Source organism: Microtus pennsylvanicus, chromosome 21 (genome assembly GCF_037038515.1).
Source record: "Microtus pennsylvanicus isolate mMicPen1 chromosome 21, mMicPen1.hap1, whole genome shotgun sequence".
In the NCBI taxonomy this organism is placed as follows: Eukaryota; Metazoa; Chordata; class Mammalia; order Rodentia; family Cricetidae; genus Microtus; species Microtus pennsylvanicus.
In genome coordinates this window covers 13,963,825-13,985,169 of record NC_134599.1, presented here as the reverse complement: position 1 = coordinate 13,985,169, position 21,345 = coordinate 13,963,825, and the positions used below count along the sequence as shown (strand labels likewise).

Here is a 21,345-nt window from a genome sequence, read left to right as displayed (position 1 = left end):
CTAGAAGTAAAAAGAATATATCATAACACCTTCAGGATTGCATAGTCTTAAAAAACTCACTGCTGAGATTTTGAGAACCATTTTGTATACAGAGAGGAGAGAGAGAGAGACAGAGAGACAGAGACAGAGAGAGAGAAGAAGAAGGAGGAGGAGGAGGAGGAGGAGGAGGAGGAAGAGGAGGAAGGAGGAGGAAGAAGAGGAGGAGGAGGAAGAGGAAGAGAAAATAAACTGAGATCCAAGAGAAGTTTCTTTTTTCAATAACTGAGAACATAGTTTCTCTTCACTGACTTCCCTTCAGGTGAATTTAGAACTTATATCAGAATCAGAACGTCCCTATTTCCCCATCTAAATTTTCTCAAACTCTGTTATGTGTACCACAGAAGTGTCCCTTGCTGACCCAAGTGGAGTTGCAGATTTAAATGAGTTTAAACATGCTATCCACCTTCCCTCTAGGAGCCTGAGGGTTGTCCATCAACCCCAGGTAAATAAACTGTTTAGCTATAAGGTTTCTTTTTCCTAACTTATTTGTTAATGTGCACCTTCTCCAAGAGGATCTGCTGAACTACCTTAGAGAATCCCACTGTCCGTGGGATTGGGAAACATGCTAAGTACAAACTATCTATAATGACTAAGTATAGGTAAACCACACATCGGCCACATATGACAGGTGAGTAGCTACCAGCTGCATCTCAAGGCATAGAGAGTAGAAGTCTAAGTAGCCTTTAGTGGAGGAGAAGTTTTCACTTAAGGCTTCGCAGTGAGCAGGCTGGTCTCTCTCTTGGGGTGTGGTTGGATTGCTGGAGAGAGTGTGTCACCTTTGGGCTTACCCAGGATTGCACATTCCACTGCCTTAAAGTTTGTGACTTGTTTGGGCCAATGACATCTGAGTAGACCTGCGTTGAGTATACTTTTCCCTTACCATCTTTCCCCTGTCATTACAACTAGTGATGGTCCAGATTATAGTAGAGGCAAGGAAGATCCTTCAGTGACACTGAATATACATATATACATCCCAAATCACGGCAGACATAAAGAGAGATCAAGATGTCATTTATTTTCTGTCTTAAGCCATCGGGGGTTTTGAGGTATCACATACAATCAACAAGCCTATCGTGTCAAATACTGTGGCTTTCCCCAGTACTCCATGCCAGGGACTGAGATGCAGTGCCACAGGCTCCTACTTACCATACAAGTCAGGATTCTCGAAGTCCATCCTCTGCTTCTGTGCTTCAAGAAAAACACGGATGTTGATTCCTCTGGCTGCTGAGCTGTACCCAAGGAATCTGGCTGGGATTTGTGTGCATATATCTGGCTCATCAGCACCAAAGCCCAGATCCAAGAGAATCTCCACAGGGTCTTTTTCCCAAAATTCCAACCATTCAGGAATGCTGAGATTAAAAAAAGAATATCTTTATCTATAAGATAGATCCGTAAGTCATTTTTTTTTCCTACTCACTCAGTCTTCCAGAATTTGAGTGAAAGAGGATCTTGAACAGACAAACAGAAGGTAAGCTCACTGGAACTCACACAGCTCACTTAAAGGACAGTCCGTCACCCCACCCAGGGACACTTGCCTGTGCTTTACAAACAAAACCGTGAGTTTATCCATCTGGCTTTCCTTTCCCACTGGGCAAATGGTAAATGGGACAGGGCAGGAAGACTGAGGAGTAGAAGTCATACATTGACAATTACCTCAGAACTATAGCTGATGACCAAAGAGTAAATAGAAACTGGCAACCAAAAAAACTGGGAATGGAAACTCCTATATGAATATTTTTAAAAGCATCAGTTTGGGACATCCTTAGTACACAAATCTGTCAAGGATATCACTGAATGCACACTATGGGGTTAATGTTTCCAAATAATGCTTTAAAGCCCCTAGGCAGGATTAGAATAGGTTGTGGTATTTATTGTTTGTTTGCTTGTATTTTGTTTTGACTTGGCTAAGAAAAAAAGAAATCCTTTTGTCAAAATGTTCTAGTCTGTACTGGCACAGAAATGAAGAGTCAATTATCTAGGAATTTTATGTATACCAACTCACTTCTCCCTAAGAACATTCTGGTGTTTGAACTTCATGTGCCGTCGACTCCATGGGAACGGAAATCCCTCACGAAGTTTCAGCAGGTTTTCTTGCTTCTTCAGGAAGGTCTTTACTTCACAGGCTACTCTCATAAGTTTATTGAGATGCTGCAGATCATTTTCTCACCAGAGTTTCAATTTCATTAGCCTCATGGGCAAGACCTCTTCCCTGACACCACCAGTGTCACGCTTGTCATTTCTGATGGCACTCACAGATTTGCTGATTTGCCTTCTAACCCAATCAAGGAAGAAAAGGCAAGCTAGGAACCCTCATTGAGGGGTCTAAAAGGCTTGGCTGGGATACCTTAATCATTAGAATGATCTAGAAAGCTGCAGTGACAACCAGTCATTGTATGCCATGGACCAATTGGTGTAAAGAAGATCCAAATGAGAAATTAGTTTGGAGAGAATCCTAAATTTCACATGAAATTTTAATTCATTATCCATTGACCCCACTGTATAAATCTTTATTCAGTCCATTTTTACCAATCTTTTTTGAATCTCTGCAGTGTTGTAAGTTCTAAGTCTAGGTACCTATGACAGACAGTTAGCAAGGAACTGACTTCCAAAGGGTACAGTATCATGGCCACCAAGATGATTATTGGTTGACTTGTCATTAAACATTGGATCATCATGAAAATATCATTAACTTTTAACATCTTTAATTACACAAGAAATAAACAAAATGAATTCACATTTTGTAAAGGAAATTAATGCATATAATTTTTTGTCTTTATTCCTTACCTTCATTCCACTAAATCTATAAGTTTATTTTTCTCTGTGGGTGTATACACAGTTTGTAAATTTTACCTGCTTGGCTTGCTTTTTGGCAGTTTGTGATTTTTCCTTAAAATATGACAGTGACCATTCTAACAGGTAGAGCTGCAGTCTGCATACATCTTCCTTGTTTTGTCAAGGAATGAATGAAATTCCAGCAAGTGCATGGTCTAATCATTCATTGGGTATTTTCTCGTGATACATACTTAACCTCCTTTCCAGTTTCAATGCTTATTTTAATATGCTCTTGAAAACCAGATTTGGAAATCCTTTGTTCACCCTCTCATCCACTCATTCAACCAGTATCTCTCACGTACACATCTATAATTTCACAAAGCCAATTGTTGAGAAGAATCAACTGGACGAAAGTCACATACCTTTGTGGTACACCTGTGGTGGAATAGCAAGAATTGAAACTAGTCCCTCTGGACAGGGTAGGCGTCTCTGAGAACTGGTGCAGAGATCTAGAAGGGAAGGGGAGCAAAGATGAATCACATTGACCTAGATTCTCCCCAGAGGCCCTTGAGATGATTTCCCTTCCGGGGCAAGCATTTGTGTTTCCTCTGGCTTCTAATAAGCCCGCAGTGGCCATGCCTTGGAAGGAGGAGGTGTGTGCAGCGTAGGGCTTCTCTTCCTTTCGGAGCATTGTTATAGCGGGTGTGAAGATTTAAGTGTTAGGTGCCTGCAAGTGCTTATTAGAAAGGTGGCGGAATATCTCACTCTTGACAGATGGCAAATCATTGGGGGACCTTTTGGGAACACAGCTCTGCTAGGCTCCAACTTGAGGGAAGAAGTTAATATCATGGGATGAAAGACATGAAGCAAAGGATCTGGAGGTACTCCACATAATTTCTCACAATGAAGAAGGATGTCATACATCATGGCTAGCAATCTCTGGCTTGTGTCCCCAGAGCTCTTGTGGCCAACCACAGGCAATAGCAATGAAGTCCCTTATTATGTAAAACAATGAGAATCACCATATCTGGTACTCCTGTATTATAAAACATTTTAAAGCATTTCCAAAGAAAATTGAACTGTATTATAATATGATCCTGTTTTATGTAGCTCAGGTATATCGTGGATCATATTAGACAGTTGGCATACAATTAAAGTTTATCAAACAACACTCTGCAGATGTCAATGTTCCCAAAGAGACTAGGTTACTAAACCTGAGTTGTTAAATTTGTTTTAGTCCTGTCCATACTGAGTAAGAACATCTGGACCCTGCCTCTCTGTTTAATTGTTTTCTTTTTCACTAAAGATGAGAAAGAACATGTTCCTGAATAATAAGAATCTAGTTTTAAACGACCATAGAGCTTGAGGAAAGGGGAAAATATATTCGTTTATTTAGCCTTGTGTGCCGGTTAGTTGTTTTTTGTGGATTTTTTTTGTTGTTTTGTTTTGTTTGTTTATTTTCAACTTGCCACACAAACAACTTGTGAAAAGGGAACCTCAATTGGGGAATTTCCTCTATCACATTGACCTGTGGGAATATCTGCAGGACATTTTCTTGGTGGAGGAAAACCCAGTCTACTGTGGATGGATCCATCCATAGGTAGGTGGGGCTGGGCTGCATCAGGAAGTTAGCTGAGCAAGCTACATTCTTCTGTGGTCTCTGTTTCAGTTCCTGACTCCAGGTTCCTGCCTTGAGTTCCTGCCCTGGCTTCCCTCAGTGAAGGACTGCATCCTGTAAGCCAGATAAACCCTTTCCTCCTTCAAGTGCTTTTGATCAGTGTCTTTTTCACAACATCACAGAGTCAGACTGCCACTCCATATCTCTCTATCTTTGGATTTCATTTTTCTTTTTGAATTTGAGGGGTACATCCATTTTGCAATGGTTCAGTTGAGCAACCTAGAAGCAGGCCCGGCCATAGATCCAGAAGAACCCACAAGCCCTTGTTGGTTTGATCCATCTTTGTGGGCATGAGCTTGTCCCTGAGCCCAGCTCTTCATCTCCTCTTTGAACTCCCTGGGAGATTTTGTTGGTGCTTTATAAATATGTGACCGCATCCGATTGAAACCACTGAGCGCCGAAAGGAAGACAAACTGTGGAATGCGTGCACATCAGCACTGCACATGGAGTTTTCTGGAACGGTTCTGAAAGTCCAAGAATGACCCAAGAGCAGGAAGCAGTTCCCTGCCTCAAAGAGCTCAGCCCTAGCAGATTTTAAACAATACTGCGCTTTAGAATTGTCTGGAGGGTTTGCAAAGCACAGTTCTGAACCCCACCTAAGGTTTCGGTTTAGTAAGTCTGAGGAAGGCTTTCATACTCAGTGTCATGGAGGTGCACAGGGGAGCACACCCTGTTAGCTACCCTCTCCGTCATTAGAGACACACAGTGTCTCATCAACATGGAAAGAGTCGGTAGATTGTACGCTGAGTAATGTCATTAGCCAGACACAGACATGAGCACACTTTCTAAATTGATGCATTGCAGTCAAATGCATTTCTGTAGACTGTAATTAAGTTTCATAGCAGGTCAGCATTTGTCAGTGTATTCCCTCACACCTTTATAATATTTAAGGCACCTCTAATTCTCCAAAGACTATCAAAAATGCTCCATCACAGTGTCTAAGAGAGGGACATTTCATGCGCTCTCAAGAACTACAGAACTGTTAAGAAAAAGTCATTAGCTTTGTTTCTACCTCTTTTAATGTTGTAGATGTAAAATTGCGAAGTGAAGTGGCCAACTCTGCTACCTACCTCATGTAGTCTTTCACGGTCATTTGAACCATCCCTTGTTCGTGCAAGGAAGCTGCAATCACACAAAGAAAGACAGGGGTAAACATGACTGTCATCCGTGTCTGGAGAATTATTTCTCACCTGCAGGTGAGCCTCTGTGGGAATGGGTTCCTATGCCCACAGCTGCTGCCTGGCACGGTGTCTCTACAAGGAACAAGATACAGTGCCCCAAATGGTAAGTGATGTGAGAGGGAATAAGACCCAGTATGGAGAGTTGAGGGTGGTGGGGTCAGCAGCAAATAGGAAACTAACAAACTTTCCATGGAGAGGAGACATTTGGATTTGAAAATGTGGTTAGAATTTCCTGGATAAAGGGGGAGTGTTGTTAAAGATAATCAAAGTGGCATCTGTGCAGGCATGAAGCACCATTCTGGGGCTATTTCACAGGATCATTAGCATCTGGAGGAGCTCTGTGGAGATCACAGATAGCAGGGCAAGGCCAAGGGCAGGCGGCCTTGCATTAAATATTCAGCAGGTGCCAAGCTCCACGATTCATTTGCGTCTTCTAGTCCTTTCAATAGCCTTCCAGTTTAGGTCCTAGCCTTGTTTTCCAACAGAATTCATGAAAACCAGCCATGAGTTCATGACCACACAGTCAAGTGTAGCAAAGCTAAATTAATCCTACCTTTATTATTGATTGCCACAATAATTGTTTATTTTGCACTTTGTGTGAAGTGCTTTGATCAACCTGCCATTTATACAATTTATTTTATTATTTCTTAGATTTATTTGATTTGTTTTATGTACATTTTTTTGCCTTCATATAGATAAGTGCAATGCATTCGAGGAGTCCAGAAGAGAGAATCAGATGTCCCGGAACCAGAATTGTGGATGGTTTTAAACCACCATGTGGGTGATGGGATCGGAACACAGATCACCTGCAAAATTTACAGCAAGTGCCTTATCTGCAAAGTCACCTCCCTAGCCCCTATACAATCTTTTATGTTCTCATAGTAAGTCCTCGAAATGGGGCTTATTATTTCACACTTAAGGTGGAAAGAAAGGAGACAGCACAGTTACACAAACTTCGCATGGCCAGTAAAATGCCACAGCTTATTTTGGTTTGCTGCTGTTATTGTTTTCTTTCTTTTCCAAACACCACACTGCCAACAGAATGTCCCACAGAATGCCAAAAAGCAGGATTTACATATATGCATCAGGATATGAAAAGCCATTGTTTTGAGCAAAACACCATGCATGATTAAGATGGAGCTGAGGAGTCAGCTGCCTGGTAGCTGTAAGAAGGAGGATGGCCGGAGCAAAATAACTCTTGGACATCATAGGGGGGCAGCTAGAGGCCACTGCAATGTCCAGACTGTCAGTTGTCAACAACATCTGCAAATGGGCAAAACCCCTTGCTGTCCTGTTAAGTGCCATGTCTAAACTTAGGTGTTGCATCTGAACTATGAGGAAATAAAGCTTTTCTCCATAAGGAAAAAACAAAACAGGTCAAGATTTGAATGCGCAAACCTGACTGAGGGAAGCACAGGGAAGAACGCTGGCTGTTATAAAGGGCTTTACTTTGGAGCCAGGATTGCTCTAGGTAGTGAGTCATTGAGTGACGTCAAGGTTTCTAGGAACCTGACTGTGGATTTCAAGTTTGGAGACTGAAGCTAAGAATAACTATATGCTTCAACAAATGATCCTGGCATACCTGGATGTCAGCACGTAGAAGAATGCAAATAGATCCATATCAATCCCCATGCATAAAACTCAAGTCCAGGAATATCAAAGACCTCAGTGTAAAACTAGATACACTAATCCTGAGCCAAGGGAAAGTGGGGAATAACCTAAGATATACTGGCACAGAAGACAACTTCCTGAACAGAACTCAGATAGCACAGGCACTAAGAACAACAATAAATAAATGGAACCTCATGAGACTGAAAAGCTGTCCCAAGGCAAAGGACAATGTTACCAGCACAAAACGTCAAACCAAAAAAGCCATTGGGTGTGGCGAGATCAGTGGCATGCTCTGTGGGAGCTTGGAAAAGAAGAATGCGCAGAGTAACGCCCAGGAGGGATCCCTGGCTTGAGGAATTTCAGAGGGAAATCTGGAGAAGTTGTCTGGGCGGTTTGCTGTTTTGAATTAAGATTCCCTTGTTCTGGTCAGCTGAGACTGAAGAGTCAGTTGTGATTAAAGAGGCCAGCACCACTGAAATGAAACCTTGTGTTACTGGGACACTCGATGGTGGTCAGCTGGAGCTAAGAAATTAGTGGCGATGAAGAAGAGACCGGCATTGCTGAGGCGCAGACTTCTGAGAAGTGTTTCATGAGAGCACAGAGAAGCTGCGTTCAGGAGGCACTAAGGCCGCACCTTGTGTTGGCAGACTGCATTGGTAAGATGTAAAAGTTACCCAGGGGGTACTGGTTTTGAAGGCACGAGGGGGTCATGTAGAGAAGTTGAGGCTTGGCACTGTGAAAGACAAGGACAGCCCATTGATGAAGGTAAAGCCTCAGTGGCAATTGAAGGCCCAAGAGTGAAAGGATCATGCAGAGAAGTTGAAGCTTAGCATTTATGAGAAGAGCCTATGGGGGCTATTGGTGAAAGTGCAGCCCCCCAGCGGCTTAGGAGATGCCTGTATCGTGGGATGACCATCAAGGTAAGCAGTCACTGTGAAGTGGAGCCCACCCGAGCCTAGAAGATAAGCTGTATATACTGCAGAGGGCAGAGCCAGAGAAGTAGCCCAAGCCCTTTAAAAGAATACAGAAGATCATGAGTGGATTCCAGACATTGGGTGGTTGGAATTTGGTTTTGCTTTGCTTTGATTGTGACTATGCCCTGATTTTTTTCCTCTTGAAGTAAGAAAGTATTTTACTGGAGTCCACAGTGGAGAGATTTTGAATTTTAAAAGACTTTGGGTTTTGAAAGGGATTGTCTATTTTAAAGAGACTGAAATTTTAATGTGTTTGAATTTGTAAAGACTGTGGGACTTCAAAGTTATTTATATTTTTAGTGTGAGATCTTGGGGCTGACAAAGAAAGGAAGGGTTGTGGATTAATAGTGATGTGTTTGTGTGTCAATTGACAAGGGTTCTGTTGTACTGACTGGCTTTATGTATCAACCTGACATACGCTAGAGTCATCGGAGAGGAAGAAGCCTCAGTTGAAGAAATGTCTCCATAGGGTCCAGCTGTAAGGCATTCTCTCAATTGGTGATCAATGAGGAGGGCCCAGCCCATGGTGGGTGGTACTATCCCTGGGCTGATGGTCCTGGGTTATATAAGAAAGCAGGCAGAGCAAGCTTTGGGAATCAAGCCAGTAGCAGCACCTCTCCATGCCCTCTGCATCAGCTCCTGTGTCCAAGTTCCTGCCCTGTTTGAGCTCCTGTCCTGACTTCCTTCTGCAATAAACAGCAATGCTGAAATGTAAGTCTAATAAACCCTTTCCTTTCCAACTTTTGGTTTTGTCATGATGTTTCATAGAAACCCTTACTAAGACAAGCTCTAAAGAGAATTCTTAACGGGGGGCTCTCAAATGGCTGAGAAACACTTCAAAGAAGTTTTCAGCATCCTTAGCCATCAGGAAAATGCAAATCAAAATGACTTTGAGGTTCCATCTTACACCTGTCAAAATGGCTAAGATGAAAAACACAAATGACAGCCCCCATGCTGGTGGGGATGTAGAGCAAGGGGAACGCTCCTCCTCTGTTAGTGGAAGTGCAAATTTGTACAACCACTTTCGAAATCAATATGGTAGCTCCTCAGAAATACCACTATACCACTCTTGGGCTTATAACCAAAGGACAGTACATCCTACCAGAAGGATGTAGGAACCTAAATGTCCCTCAATTGAAGAATGGATAAAGAAAATGTGGAATGTTTACACAGTGGATTCTTACTCAGGTGTTAAAAAAAAATGGTATCATGAAAGCCACAGGCAAATGAATGGCAATAGGAAAGATCATCCTGAGTGAGGTAACCCAGACCCAGAAAGACAAACATGGTATGTGCTCACTTATAGATGCACAATGGCTGTTAAGTAAAGAATAATCATGCTAAAATCCACAGACCCAGGAGGTTAAGTAACAAAGAGAGCTCAAAGGAGTACAAATGGATCTCCATGGGAAAGGGAAATAGAACAGATTTTGTGTGTGGGTAGGGTATGGATAGAAATGGGAACAGGAGGGAACAGGCAAAGGGTGGAGGGGGGAAGAGTACTGGGAGAGACGACTAGAACTGGAATGCATTTGGGAGGCTGTGTAGAAACCCAGTGCAGTAGAAACTCCCTGGAATGTACAAAACTGACCCAAGCAATGCCTCCTAATAATGGGGGATATGGAGTCCAAATTGGCCATCCTCTATAACCAGGCAAGATCCCAGTAGTGGGACTGGGGTATCAACTCAGCTATAAAGCCTTCAACCTACAATCTGCCCTTTCTGCAAGATATGCTGGTGTAATGGTAGAGCATAACTTGTGGGAGTGGCCAACCAATGACTAGTCCAGCCTGAGATCTAAGTCAAAGAGGGAAGCCATGCCTGTACTTCATGGATGCCAGGAACTACAGGCAGGACAGCCCAGAGAGCCAGGAAAGACCCAAACATGACTAGAAAAAAAGTCAATGAACTGATTCCTCATGATATTCTGCTATACACATAGGTCAGTGCCCAGCCCGGTTGTCATCAGAGAAGCATCATTCAGCAATAGATGCAGAGATCCACAGATAAACACTAGGGAACCTGGCAGAAGAGTGGGAGGAAAGATTAGAGGAGCCAGAGGATTTGAGGGCACCATGAGATCATGGCCCACAGAATCACTTAAGCAGGCCATGTAGCAGCTCACAGGGACTGAAGCAACAAACACGAGCCCTGTATGGGTCTGAACTAGCTCCTCTACATATTCCCTATCATTGTGTTGCTTGGTGTTCTTGTGGGAATTCCAAAAGTTGGGGGTGTGTCTCTGACTCTTTTGCCTGTACTTGGGACCCTTTTTCTCCTACTGGGTTGCCTCATTGTTCCTTGATTTGAAAGCTTATGCCCAGTCTTACTGTAACGTGCTAGGTCATAGTAGGTGGGTATCCCAGGCAGTCCTGATCTTTAGTTTCTAAACTGTGGGGAGAAATGGGGAGAAATAGAGGAAGAAGAAACTGCGGATAGGACATCATATATGAGAGAGAGAAAAAAAAGAGTACTCATATGTTATTGCTATTATTACTGCTGTTGCTTCTAAGACAGGGTCTCCCTGTATACTCCAGGTTGGACTTGGAGTCAGGTTACTCCTACCTCACAGACTCTCGAGTGCTGGGACTCCAGGTACACAGTGTCGTACTTGTTTAAGGAGTGAATGTGCATACTTAAAAGAAGATTTTAAAGGCTTAGCTATCCTGCTACTCCTGCTAAGTGATCTAGAAAGAAAAAGACTACACGAATATAATTGAAATGTGAGTATAGAGATGATTTTGCTTGTTTGTTTGTTTGCTTGTTTGTTTACTTGTTTCAAGGTCTCACTATGCAGCACTGGCTGTCCTGGAACTTACTGTATAGACAGGGATGGACTCAAACTCATAGAAACCCATCCAGGTCTCCCTCCCAAGTCCTTGGGTTATAGGTATGTGCTGCGATGCACAGCTTAAATAGAGGACTGTTATGTAAGCCAAGCATGCACTAATACCCTACAAAGGGTCAGTGAGAGGAACAATACGTAGAATGTACAGCAAACCCAGAGTAAGGTAGGTTGGCAAACAAAAATCTATTTGAAAGGACATGACACAGCCTGACCCTAGGTGTGGGTCCTGTCCATTCTCTCAGCCCTATTCCCATGACAGTCCTCACCAATCAATCACATCCGTTTTTCACTGAGCCTAGAGAGACTTTCTGAGTCTTTATCTGGTGGATTTTCATGTGAGGTGAACAACATTTGTTATAAAGTTAATGGGTAACTTTTTAAGGAAACTAATATTTGATCTTAGGAAATCATCTATAATTCATCATTGCAGAGTATAGTGTAGGGAATGTGATATTGCATTTAGCTGTTCTTTTGCTATGCTGAGACAGCCCAGTGAGCTGGAGTTTGTAAACAGTCATCTGCTTGATAGTGATCCCTCACCTGAATAGGCATTAATCCACAGAGGCACATGCACTCACGGCACACAACTCAGTCTTGGAGCATCTCGAGATCGCAACACAACAGACAGTCAAGTGACATGTCACATGAAAGAGAGCTGATTTACCACCTTATTAATCACATCAGAAAACAAACACAGCACAAATTCTCAGCAATTCCGTGAAGATGTGATGTCAGGGTAAGTTAAGTGACAAGCTGCTGCCAAATGGAAGGTAAAATGAATTCTGTTTAACATTTTAAGCAAACTTCTGTATGATTTTCTTCCCTCTTTCTACCAGGACACCCTCTGTTATGACTTCTCAAGCCACTGAAAGAATGTCTGTGCATGCCGGGCGGTGGTGGCGCACGCCTTTAATCCCAGCACTTGGGAGGCAGAGGCAGGCGGACCTTTGTGAGTTCGAGACCAACCTGGTCTACAAGAGCTAGTTCCAGGACAGGCTCCAAAGCCACAGAGAAACCCTGTCTCGAAAAACCAAAAAAAAAAAAAAAAAAAAAAAAAAAGGATGTCTGTGCACTCCTGGGCCAGCTTGTTAGGGGAACTCTGGATTCTTTCTGTGCAGCTCTCCCCACGGAAGGGCTCTGTGGTTCTGGGGCATTTTGTGTGCTTTGTCCTGTGGCTGCTCCTGTGCGGCCTTAGCCTTTTCTAGTTGTCTGTTGTGGGTTTCCTAGAACATGTGAATGAACGCGTATCCAGGCAGGGACTTGGAACTGTGGCCACAGTGAACTGCTCCAACTGTCAGAGAGCAAATGATCCATTTTCTGATATTGATGAGAAGAGTTAACTTGGTCTTGCTACATTTTAAAACACCATAGCCCCTCAGAAAATTCAGTCACCCAGAAAACTCTGCTTACTAGACTCTAGATCCTCGTGCCCTGGACTTTAGGAAATTTCAGTGGCCACACAGCCCTAGCAGCCACACTCCAGAGAACACATCGCTCTACCTGACCCTGTAGTTAGGAGCAAGCTGGTTGCCAGGATACAAAGGGCAGCCAGCAGGGGAAAAAAGAAGTTGCTGAAGGTAGCATATGTTCTATGGAATGTGATGTGAGCCAGGCTTGCTCACAGTGGGGCATCTTGTGGTCTCCTGGTACACATGGAAACCTTACACCATCAGCGCTGGTGTGGGGGAGGAGCTTCCCTATCTTCCAGCACTCAGCCACATCCTTCAAAGCTTAGTATTGTTACCAACTGCATCCTTCGAAGCTTAGCATCAACAATAGTAGGAGACGGCTGCTCTATCACCTCAATCCCATCATCATGGACACACACAGAGCTAGTGAGGGCTTTCCTGGACTCCTGAGACTTTTCTGGATAGTTCCGGAAATGACACAGAAATCTAGCTCAGTCACTGTATTCAGACACGCAACACTCTGCTGCCAAGCTGAGAGTTGGAAGAAAACCCACCCCAACGGCTCTGATATGACTTCTAAAGATAAGCCTGATTTTTAAAAGTTATGAAATTATTATAATTAATTAGTCTCACTGGTTGATTTTCTATTCTACCTTCCCAGTCTCCCTCAGTCCTAGAAGGCCTGGTTTCACAGTGTTCCTGATGTCTTGAATCTGCAGAAGCAACAGCTGGCCCTCTAGCGGGTGGACCCAGTCATGGAGAGTCTTTCAGAAGGCCATGTGAAACCATTATTCCCATCCCCACTTTTCTGACTCCTATGGTAAGTTTCCTGGAGGCCAAGGTTGGGCTTGTCAAAGTCCAGGCATCTCTGGCCTGTTTCCAAGATGAACCTGAAGGAGAGACGCACGCTAGTGGCCCACAGTGTGCCAGGACTCACAGGGATTGGAATTCCAAGACTTTCCTTAAAACTTGGAAGAGAGAGCAGAACAGGCCCAGGTGTCTTCGGGGTAGCAATCTGTTGAAGGCAGCCTACACTTCAATTTTCTAGTCTCTATGCCGCCTGCTTCATTAGTGACTATCTATCTGCCCAACTCCTTCAAGCATTTGCTGCCTCTGATCAGAGCAAGAATCTAAAGCACAGGGAACATCATAACAAGAGGGGAAAGTTTCCCCTGTTACCCCAGACGTCCTGAAACTTCTGTAGGCATCAGGCTTAAGGCTGTGTACGCAGGAGGCAGACCTGGTGAACACATCTGCAGTTATGACGTAAGGCAGCGCCCTGCTAGCTGGGCACCTTCGGGCCCACACTCCATCTCTTTCTGGCTTTGATTCTTCCTGTACCATTTCCCCCCTGCCAGGATCCCTTCTTAGATTTTTAATGCTGGTTGAAATCATTTGGAGAAGGTGAAGCAAAGGTCAGCACATTCCTATTGCCCACAAGTTTCCTAAGCGCTGGTTTCAGGGGGACGCTCAAGTGAGAACAAAAGTCCCTGCTCTGTTGCTTTCATTCTCTTCCGTGGTTAAAATTCCCATTCTGCTTCCTTCTAGATATAATCTCCAGCCACCCTCCCTACTGTTAGGTGGACTTGTGCCATCTGAAGCAGCAGATACCGCACTTAACCCTGCCCGGTGTATTACTGGAGAAGATGCAGTCAGATATGCAGAAGGCACTAATTAGCACCTTTGTTGGCTTAGAATGCATTTTTTATTTTGGTTTTCCTAAGCATTTCTGACTGATTCATGGAAGACATTTGGTTCTTTGGAATATCGTCCAATAGACTAATCAAATTACAGTTCTGCGGTGCTCTAAAGAATAACATTCTGCAGCTTTGGGCAAATTTAACTCCTGCCTGGCCAGGACACTTTGTCGCGGTAATCCACAGTATGTTTGTCTGATTTGGCAAATTATTAATCCATATTCCTACCCCAAACAGTCTCTTACATATTAGCTGACACTCATGTTCAAAATCTTACAGCTATTTGGAATTATTTTCTCTCTCCTGACCCTACGTGCTGTTTATTTTCTGAGGGGCACGTGCTTCTTCGTGCTCCAGAGGTGACACCAGTGCAAGCCCTTGCCATCGTAAGCCTGAGTCTGGAATCATCTATGCTTCTGGTGTAACTGCCTCTCCCACGGCCAGGAGAGTATCAGAACCTCACGTCTGTTTCCTCTTTGATGTAATGTCATAGGCCGCACCAAATAGAGATGCTCACCCAAAACTGTTCATGACTGTCTTCTTTTTTTTTCCATTTTTTATTTTATTTATTTATTTATTAAAGATTTCTGTCTCTTCCCCGCCCCCGCCTCCCATTTTCCTCCCCCTCCCCCCAATCAAGTCCCCCTCCCTCGTCAGCCCAAAGAGCAATCAGGGTTCCCTGCCCTGTGGGAAGTCCAAGGACCACCCACCTCCAACCAGGTCTAGTAAGGTGAGCATCCAAACTGCCTAGGCTCCCACAAAGCCAGTACGTGCAGTAGGATCAAAAACCCATTGCCATTGTTCTTGAGTTCTCAGTAGTCCTCATTGTCCGCTATGTTCAGTGAGTCCGGTTTTATCCCAGAAGTCATGACTGTCTTCTAAGCAAAGACATGACATTCAAATCTTACTGCTCCCAGACCTCAGTTACAATTGCCCATGCCTTGGAAACCAGGCCTTAGATGTCACTCCTGTGCCATTCCCACCCTGAGACTGTCTATGATTCCTCCTTCCTGGAACTTCTGAAATTTATCTTCTGAGTACATTTTATTTAAAACAAAAATGTCTTCTCCCTGAATGTATGAACCACTTCTTCTGACTGATTGCTTTCCAAATTCTGTCCTGCGTACATTTAGCTTCCTTTAATTTCTTTGTCTTTATCCAAAGTCTAATTACTTCAATCACATTAAGTGTTTTTGTTTTTCTTGATTTTCCATTTACTAGGTGAGTCTTCTGAGAACTTTCTAAACTGATGGCATCATCTTTGATGATTTTACCCCGACCCTTTTTAGATTAGAGATGTTCCAAAGCCTGGTGAGGACTTCCCTTTTGTCAAGGTGGAGGATCAGGTCTCTAATGATCTGAGCCGGTATAAGCCAAGGGCCATGTGGGTGGGATCTAGAACGGGTCTAACTGTTGTTCACAAGACAAAGTGCATCTTCATGCAGAATCCAGAAGGAGGCTCTCAAAGAATAGGAGACTTAGGAAGTCCTCAGAGAATGACAAGAGGCCATCTGAATAAGACTTTAGTGTAGGAGACATTAGATGAAGAAAGATTAAGAAGCAGGAGGAGCTAAGACTCCAGGGTATCATTGTGAGGTTAGCCTAGACTATGCTCAAATGACCATGATCGAGAAACAGTAGCATTCTTGAGAGCAAGAGTTGACATGTGTGTTCCTACCCAGAGCAGGGTATCTTCAGCATCTACTCTCAACCCCTCTCCCCTGGTGTGGCGGTTTCAATAAGAGTCCCCCACATACTGTATCATATCTGAAATGTTTAGTCACCAGGGAGTGGCATCATTTGAAATGATTAGAAAGATAAGGAGCTGTGGCCTTGTTAGAGGAACTGTGTCACTGGGTATGGGCTTTGAGGTTTCAAAAGCCCATGCCAGGCCCAGTTTCTCTCTCTGCCTACTGATCAGGACGTAAAACTCTCAGCTACTTCTCCAGCATGATTCCTGCCTTCCTGCCACCATGCTCCCCACCATGATGATAATGGATTAATCTCTGAAACTCTATTCAAGGCCCCAATTAAATTCTCTCTTTTATAAGAGTTCCCTTGGTCATGGTATCTCTTCACAGCAATAGAACAATGACTAAGACAGCTGGTACACAACCAAATATTTATTCATTAATAAATCATAAAGAAGTTTAATTTAAGACAATTCTTTCCTATAATAATATAATATATCATTTTTAAAATTAAATAAAATGTGCATACTAATGAGATTGATTTGATAATATGTATAGAACTAAACTTTTTCTGAACTATTTGCTACAGTGTATAATTATAGAGCACTCAGTGTTTTGAGGAGCTTAATGACACTCTGATTTAATAAATATCAATGCTGAGAACATTCCTTGCATAAATACACAGTACAAAATGGCAGAAGCATGTTTAGAGCCATTTCAGAAATTGTGGGAAATCCTGTCCTATTTTCAAGACAAAATTCGTTGAATAGGTTTTTTTTAAACCCAAGTCAGCAAGTCAAACATCAGTTTTTAAGATCAAATGTTCCAATCAAACATATCCAAAGATAAATTATCTGATACTTATACACTGAGGAAAGATTGTAGGAAAATGTTGAAAGTTTTACATCCCGTAATTAAATTGTTATGGTTCTGTAAAGACAGAAACCTTTCTATGTGCAGTAATTCCCTGCACTTCATGACTCACAATGGTGCCATAGCATTCTAGGGTGATCTAGGATGCATTCATCTGCCTTGCATCATGAGCTTGGTGCGTGTGAGAACCGAGGGGGAGTCATGTGACCCGAATCTGGTTGAGTGCTGCCACAGCACTTTGGATTCCTACATATTTGATTTGGAATTAAGTTTTGGTCATTATTCAGGAACTTTTAACTGTTGCCAGATTTTTGGTGACACCCACAGCTACATGACCCCATCTGAAGTTGCAGCCACTGTTTAAGAAGCGGGAAGCAACATTCTTATCCCAGCATGCTTCCTCTTCATGGGGGTTAAGGGGCTTCAGCTGGATTTACTCTGATCCTTTCTTATGACAACGAAGCACCATGCTTGCAATTGGTTTTCTAATTTCTTATGATTTAAAAGATCCCTTCAAGAAATAAACAAATTTACTCCTCTGGGGACCAGTCTAAGGATTGGCAGGTACCTAAAATCTTAGAGTTCTGGAGAAAGAGGAATAGAGTTCAAGACCAGTTTGAGCCATTGACAACAAGACCCTGTCTTAAAAGAACATAGTCTAGCACAGAACCCGGTTTTATGCTGCTTGCTTAGTACCCAGAAGACCTTGTGTTCGGTTTCTAGTACTAGAAAAACAGAAAAATGGGAATATTGTAGATTGTGAGTGAATTAACATCCACTAAGTAATAACTGTCACTAGATACATCTTTCCTAAAAACCGATCTCCTGACACGGGAAATTGCTCTGACCTTTTCACTCACAAAGATGGTTGGGTGTGTCCACCATGTCACTTGTGTTACTCTACCTGTCAAGCCTTTGTCAATCCTGAGTGTCTCACCTGTACATTGTAATGAGCACGTAGTTTCCCAGTCAGGTGGTAGAGACATTCAATGTGCCCTCGGGTGGTAGCGATGAATTTGTCACACACTGACGCTGTCTACAGTTTCAGTATGGACTGTGAGGTCATCCGTCTGGGAAGATGGATCTTATGGGCATGGTCTTCAGTACTGTGTTCTCAAAGAGATTCTGATGTCTGGTTATGGTGTGGGCAGAACTGTGATGTGCCAATAAGCCCACACAGTCAAGATGTACACTTAGAGACCAGTAAGGGGAGATTGTCTGGACTCAGCAGTGGGAGCTTTTAGAAAGGGAATAGAGAAAGAAACGGAATGAGAAAGAAACTGAATGGTGCCTGAGTCCTGTTTGTAAATCCCTACCTTCTGACTTAAAGTGCTCTGGGGAGACATAAAGGAAGTCACGTGGTTTTGAGGTACAACGCTGTGGTATTTGTGAGCAAATGGGGCAGACGGTGAAAGGGTATCATTCACGGAGTCTGTCTCAGTTGGAATGTAAGTGAGAAGGGCAGCTGCCCAGCCTTCTGTAATTATTAAAATTAATATGGAAAGAGGGGACAAGGGAGCATATCCAGTCTAGTTAGAGGGAAAACTTTGTATATTAAGCCACTGTCTCTGTGGTAAGTAGGAATATAATGTGATGTCACGGTATAGCCTGTCATGGTTTTCTGAGTTTTAACCTCATCATTTCTCAGTAGCAATTTTTTTTGTTTTTTGTTTGTTTGTTTGTTTTTTCTTTTGTTTTGTTTTTTGAGATAGGGTTTCTCTTTGTAGCTTTGGCTTTGGTGCCTATCCTGGAATTCTCTTTGTAGACCAGGTTGACCTTGAACTCATAGAGTTCCACCTGCCTCTGCCTCTTGAGTGCTAGGATTACAGGTGTGAGCCACCACCACCCTGGCTGGGCAGCAGCTTCTTTTCTTCCTCCGCTGCAATCTATTTTTCTTTCTCCGCATGTCCCAGTGTGGCTCTGGACTTCCCAAAGGTCTGAGCATCTTTATGCATATACAGACAGGTTCATGGGAGGTTCCAATTCCATCTTTATGGCTGCATCTACCCTTCTGTAACCCAAAATCGTGGCGTTTGACAACTCAGACCCATCACCTGCAACACAAGAATGAGACCAGCTCTATTCTCACATGGCTTACTCAGTTCAAAATATGATCAGTGAGAAGGACCGTGGAAAGCAGAAGGCTCAACTCACAGATAGGAAGCTCTTCTGTTGTTAAAAGCCTTGCTGACAATGAAGGGGTTGCCAAATAGAAGCTGTGCCCCTCTGATCTCAGGACTACACAGAGACCCTGCTTTCCTCATGTCTGTGCCTTTGTAGTTCATCAGCTTGGCTCTGATGAGACCAGGCCATGAATTATATTTTCCAGGAAGTGAATTATTTAATGCAGTATGACTGAAGGCTTCTCCACCTGTCATGAGCAAGAGTCAAAGACAGGTCTATACTGTGAGATGCACCTACCTATGTTGTGGTCTCTTCCTTGAGTCTGAATTAATATGGATAGAAAGGTTGTCATATTTAATTTGTTGGAAAAATGTTCAGAAATTTTGACATCATAGAAGCTTTATGTTAAAAATAAAGCATTTTAAATGAAATGTGATCGAACTGCCTTCTAAACCTTTGTGTTGCTATGCATAGGTTAGTGTTCTCCTTATCTGTCTTCAGAGAAGTGTCAGTTACAGCCAACAGCAGCAAGCTCAGAAACATCTAACTAGTCAGTGTGGAGAGAAAAGAGAAGCTTAGTGCTTAGCGCCAAGTGGGTCATCCACAGTGTTCTCTCTGAGGCTTGGGGTCTATCTATGAAGAAGGATGGGAAGAATGGAAGGCCAGAGTGTGGCGAGGTACGTTGTAAAAAGACTTCTCTTAGAATGATATGGCCTTGTCTTCAGTGAACCTCCTGTAGGTAGAGAGACTTGCACAAGAGCGGGCCTGTCGATATTTTTTGTAGGGATAGGTCTGCATTTGTTTACGCCGTTACAGATATTTTATCATGGAAGAGAAAAGGGCTCATGAGGTCTCACTCTCCCTGAAAGACTCTTGACACGTAATGGTACTTAAGGAAGGGTGTCACTTTCTTCTGTCATGTAGCCACTGATTGGTTGATTATGATCCGGTAAACAACTTTTCACCCATGCTCATGTGAGCAACCCTAATTAAACTCAGTAGAGACACACATGGCATACAAATAGGAGGGACCCTTCTGGGAAAAAAAGGGAAATGACAAGAGGAGAGGCTGTGGACAACAGGAAGTAACAGGAGGAGGTGACGATGACTAAAATTCATTACATTCATGATGAAACCGTCAAAGAATAAAAAAATAAATTTAAAATATAAAGCAAGAAAATACAGTTTTAGTTCAAAATTTTAACGTAAAATGCCCTAATTTAAATTGCTTGGCGGGTAGCAGTCAATCTTATTGAAGACACGGTAGAGGACGTGGAACGATTAAGAGAAGCAAGGTAAAACTTGCTGTAAGACCAACAGATTTCTCTCTAATCATTCTATTCCTAGTTGGCATCGTATTTGGATGTGTTCTCCAGGCATTTGCTCAATCCCAGAATGCTATTTGCTTTAACGCCTATGATCTAGTCTTGGTGTCAATGGCATTTTCATGGCTAGTCACAAGATTTCATCTGGTCATCTGAGAGAAACTTCTGAGACAAGCACATGTTATAATGGAGGAATCTCAGAGCCCATGAAGTCTGGTATTTTCATTCAATGAAGATGGAATCCATGAAACCTGTACTCAGTATTTTAATAACATTATATCAAATCTTAGGGAGACAGTTCTGTCTCAGAAATATTTGTGCTGTTTGGCTTAGGATTTAGTCATTTGTTAATCTCTAGGACAAATCTATAATTAGAGAAGAGAGGGAAGTACAATTTTGATACCAAAATACCAGAGAGGAAATAGGTTTAGAAATAAAACTATAGTATATTATGAATAATTAAGAAATTTTGTTATTATAATTACATTATTGAAAATGTCTGCGTAGCCCCTGAGAGTTTCCTGCTGCCATCTGAGTGTTTGATGGCAGAAAGGATACAGTTTCAGCCCACTTCCCTGCTGCTGGGGACATGGCTGTGCTTTCTGAGTCCTGCTCTTAGAAAATCAAATGAGAAGATCAACTTATTTCTGAAAGCCTCTTCTATGCCTACCTTGAGGAAGGCCTATTAGCAGGGGTGTTTTTCACACAAATGCTACCTCAGTTCTACAAAGAGCAGCTGCTCTGGGTTTTCTTGCCTTACCAGAATGGTTGATGGCTTGCTGGAAGTTTTCATTTACAGAGACACTATAAAAGAAGCAAAAGCATCATGAGCCCAAACAAATTATTACCAAGTTGCTTTTGTACTTAAACGTAACAAAAAATCAGACTTAGATTTTCATTGAGAGGACCTGTGAAACCGGAGGCACAGTCGGCTCCAAATAGAATTCTTTCTACTTTTATACTTCTAAACTGACATACAGCTTTTGCAGTACTATAGTAATCCTTCAAGTACCCAGTTAATATGAAAATCCAGACTTCTCCCACCCTGGTAATCTCTGGCTGGCAGCCCATCCCAGGGAGGGTTAACCTACATTATTTCCATGGAACTTTGCAAGAGAAATGT

At 42.8% G+C, this 21,345-nt stretch overlaps 1 protein-coding gene across 2 annotated transcripts in view; it reads right to left on the bottom strand.

Annotated features, from left to right (window-relative positions):
- Positions 1-21,345, bottom strand: part of Itprid1 (ITPR interacting domain containing 1) — a 120,182-nt gene that overhangs the window by 77,701 nt on the left and 21,136 nt on the right. For both annotated transcript variants that reach the window (XM_075955481.1, XM_075955480.1), the window contains exons 4-7: positions 20,983-21,026; positions 5,560-5,611; positions 3,234-3,320; positions 1,186-1,388 (exon numbers count right to left, since the gene is read on the bottom strand). In XM_075955481.1, the coding sequence (XP_075811596.1) occupies positions 1,186-1,388; positions 3,234-3,320; positions 5,560-5,611; positions 20,983-21,026 (386 nt within the window). The remainder of the gene's footprint in view (positions 1-1,185; positions 1,389-3,233; positions 3,321-5,559; positions 5,612-20,982; positions 21,027-21,345) is intronic.